At 34.6% G+C, this 2964-nt stretch overlaps 1 protein-coding gene across 1 annotated transcript in view; it reads right to left on the reverse strand.

Annotated features, from left to right (window-relative positions):
- The window catches only part of LOC104741437 (VQ motif-containing protein 4), a 5859-nt gene continuing 4843 nt past the window's right edge, over positions 1949-2964 (reverse strand). Inside the window, exon 2 of the mRNA XM_010462311.2 lies at positions 1949-2964. Coding sequence (XP_010460613.1) covers positions 2179-2958 — 780 coding nt within the window. The 5' untranslated portion in view covers positions 2959-2964 and the 3' untranslated portion in view covers positions 1949-2178.

Consider the following 2964-nt stretch of genomic DNA (forward strand, 5'->3'; position numbering starts at 1 on the left):
AATAAAGCGGACACCTTCATGCCGTCACCGTAGGAATTAGGAAAAGTGTTTTGGGGTCCAATTTATGATTTTAAATCAAATTTTAATTCAACTTCGTAGTTATAAACAAATCGAAAAGTTCACACCAAAAAAAAACAGATCGAAGAGTTTCATTACTAATTAAGATCCGTTTTTCATGTTTTTAATTGGAACTGCAGAACTGATATGAAAATGAAAAAAAAAAAAATTATAAAGTTTAGATATGTGTTTTAGACATACAAATTGGATAGATTTTGTTAGTGAATTGGTCAAAGTAGAAAATATAAATTATATTTTATATATGAAAACAAAAAAAACTTAATAGAGATGAGAGTATATATTAACCGGTCGTACTCAAAACAGCTTCAAGTTCATGGGGGGCAATAAAAGAGCCCTAAGAAAACGTATAATGTTCTCTGCTTAGGCCCATCCTGTGCTCTGACTCAGTTTAGCTAACTGTTAAAAAAATTTGTTTGTTTGTTTGTCTGAGGAAATGTTTGGTAGTTTCGTGGTCACAAGACCCACCTGCACTACTACTTCGTTCAGCACTGTATGGTCTTTTTCCAAATTTCATTAAAATTAAGAAAAGAAAATAGAGAGCCAAAGAAGACTTTGAAGTGAGATGAGAACCTAACTTTGAAAACATTATTGCTATTCACACCACATCTCCATTACTTTTTTTGACTTTTCTATTATTGCTTTATAGTAGTAGTTTTTATATAAATACACTAGTGAACGATATTTTTACAAACGAGCTTTTTTTTAACGCTTTTTTTGTTTGGAATATATTCTTTGTTGTAAAAGAACAAGCCATCTAAATCTTGAAATATACTCTGTAATTTAAGGAATTTAGGTATATAACATCATCAAAAATCCGGATTGGATTCTAGTGGATAAGATTTGCCAATAGAAGAATTAGATTGGATTCTATAGTGGGTAAGATTTACCAATAAAAGAATATAACAGTTAAAATATTTTTACAAATGAGTGAAAGAAAAAAAAAATCTCTTTTATACTTTTAAAAAAGAAATAAAAAATGAGTCCACCGCAATCGTTATCATAGCACCACTAATAGTGGAAATGGGCCACACAAGTTCAACTCTCTTCACATGAGAATTTTAAATATTTTTTGTAGAGAGATGAAAAAAAGATAATAATAGATCCGGTCCACCATGAGAAAGATTCAAAAATAAAGATGTATAAAGAAATGAGATGGGGCCATTTTGCTTGTAATTGCCCATTACCCTCAATCCACATATGCCACTAAAGTTCACCTTTCAACTAAAACATTCACCATGATTTTTTGACCTCAAGATATTATTTATTTAGACCACAACTAAAGATTGTACTCTAAATGTATCCAAACCACAATATTGTTATTGGTATTCTTTTTTTTTTTTTTTGGACAAATATTGTTATTGGTATTCATTAGGCTAAAAATATAGGTAAAAGGGGTCAAAATCTCAAAACAAAACCCTATCATCAAATATAGTCAAAAAGATTCCTTACCTCTCTTAATTAATACTACTCTCTCTTTAGACAGCTAAGCCCCACTTCCTTCTATCCAATTTACTCTTTCTTTCTTTCTATTTTCAATTTGTATAAAGTATGAAAAAAGAAGATAAAAAAAATATGGTGTGCCCTATTATTTACGAAAAGAACTCCTTTTTCCCATTCATCAACACTTAGCAAAAGAAGGTTGGACCAATTTGGTTTCTCTCTTTAGTCTAAGAACAACAATGTAGGAAGCAACAAATTGTGTGTGCTTGCTTATATACAATTATTACTAGAAGATCATTTCAGTCAAATTGCACAACTAATAACTGAATTCAATATGAGTAGGGGTGAAAAATAATACTAATCTGATATTTGTTTTCGTATTCAATTCAATCAAACACATCACAATAGTTATTGAAGCCAAATAAGAGCATATATCAAAAGCACCATATATAGATAGAGAGAAGAGAGATTAATACAATTGAAAGGGCTATGATTTTTTTTTGAAAATTGAGCAAACATCTCAACATTACAATTCTTTTTTCTCGTATAATAATAATAATTCTCATCAGGATTCATTCATTCATCTCTCAGACTCCCAATTATAATATATATAATTTAAAAAAGAAGATCACAAAAGAAAAGAATAAAAATTAGGGTTCTTCAAGAAGTAGAAGAAGCTGATGAAGAAGAACCTGAGACACGAGGTGAAGTGACAGGGAAAAGAGGAAGAAGGCGTGGCTCTGGATCCATCGGAGTAGTAGCCGGAGAGGGATGCAAATAAAAGCCTTTCTCTTTGATGGCTTTCTCTTCGGGGCTCTGGTTGGATGACCCGGATCGATCGAACGGGTCGGGTATAAGAGGAGTGACGGGGCTGAGGACGAGAGATGGGAAATCGAGGATGCTCGGGGAGAGGATCTCGTGTTTCCGTGGGGAGAAAGCTGAGTTAACCGGGTTAAAAACCGGGTTTAAAGGATTGATTTTGAGGTTCTTCATTGAATTACGACGCTCGTAGAGACGAAACCCTGAAGAAGAAGAAGAAGAAGACTGTTTCTTGTTTGGTACGGCTTTGATCGGAGGGATTGAGAAAGAGGAGGAGGAGGAAGGAGTGGATCTTGTTGTTGTTGTTGGGTCGGGTTGATGATGATGATGATGATGATGGGTGGTCGGGTTTGGTTTAAGGGAAGAACCGTGTTTGGGTCTGTCGGAGGATCCGGTTAGCATCTGAACGACTTGTTTGAAGGATGAAGTGTCTGCTTGAACGAATGTTGTCGGGTACGGGTTTCCGGATTCGGATCTTGTTGTTGTAACGTGTCGGGTTGGAGTTGTGGGTGGTTTGTTGCTCTCACTGCTACTGCTCATACTACAGCTGTTGTTGTTGTTGTGGCATCTCGGCGATGGAATCAGATTCGTCGCTTCTCTGTATCTCGGCGAATTCTCCATTTGTGT

Source organism: Camelina sativa, chromosome 14 (genome assembly GCF_000633955.1).
Source record: "Camelina sativa cultivar DH55 chromosome 14, Cs, whole genome shotgun sequence".
Lineage (NCBI taxonomy): Eukaryota > Viridiplantae > Streptophyta > Magnoliopsida > Brassicales > Brassicaceae > Camelina > Camelina sativa.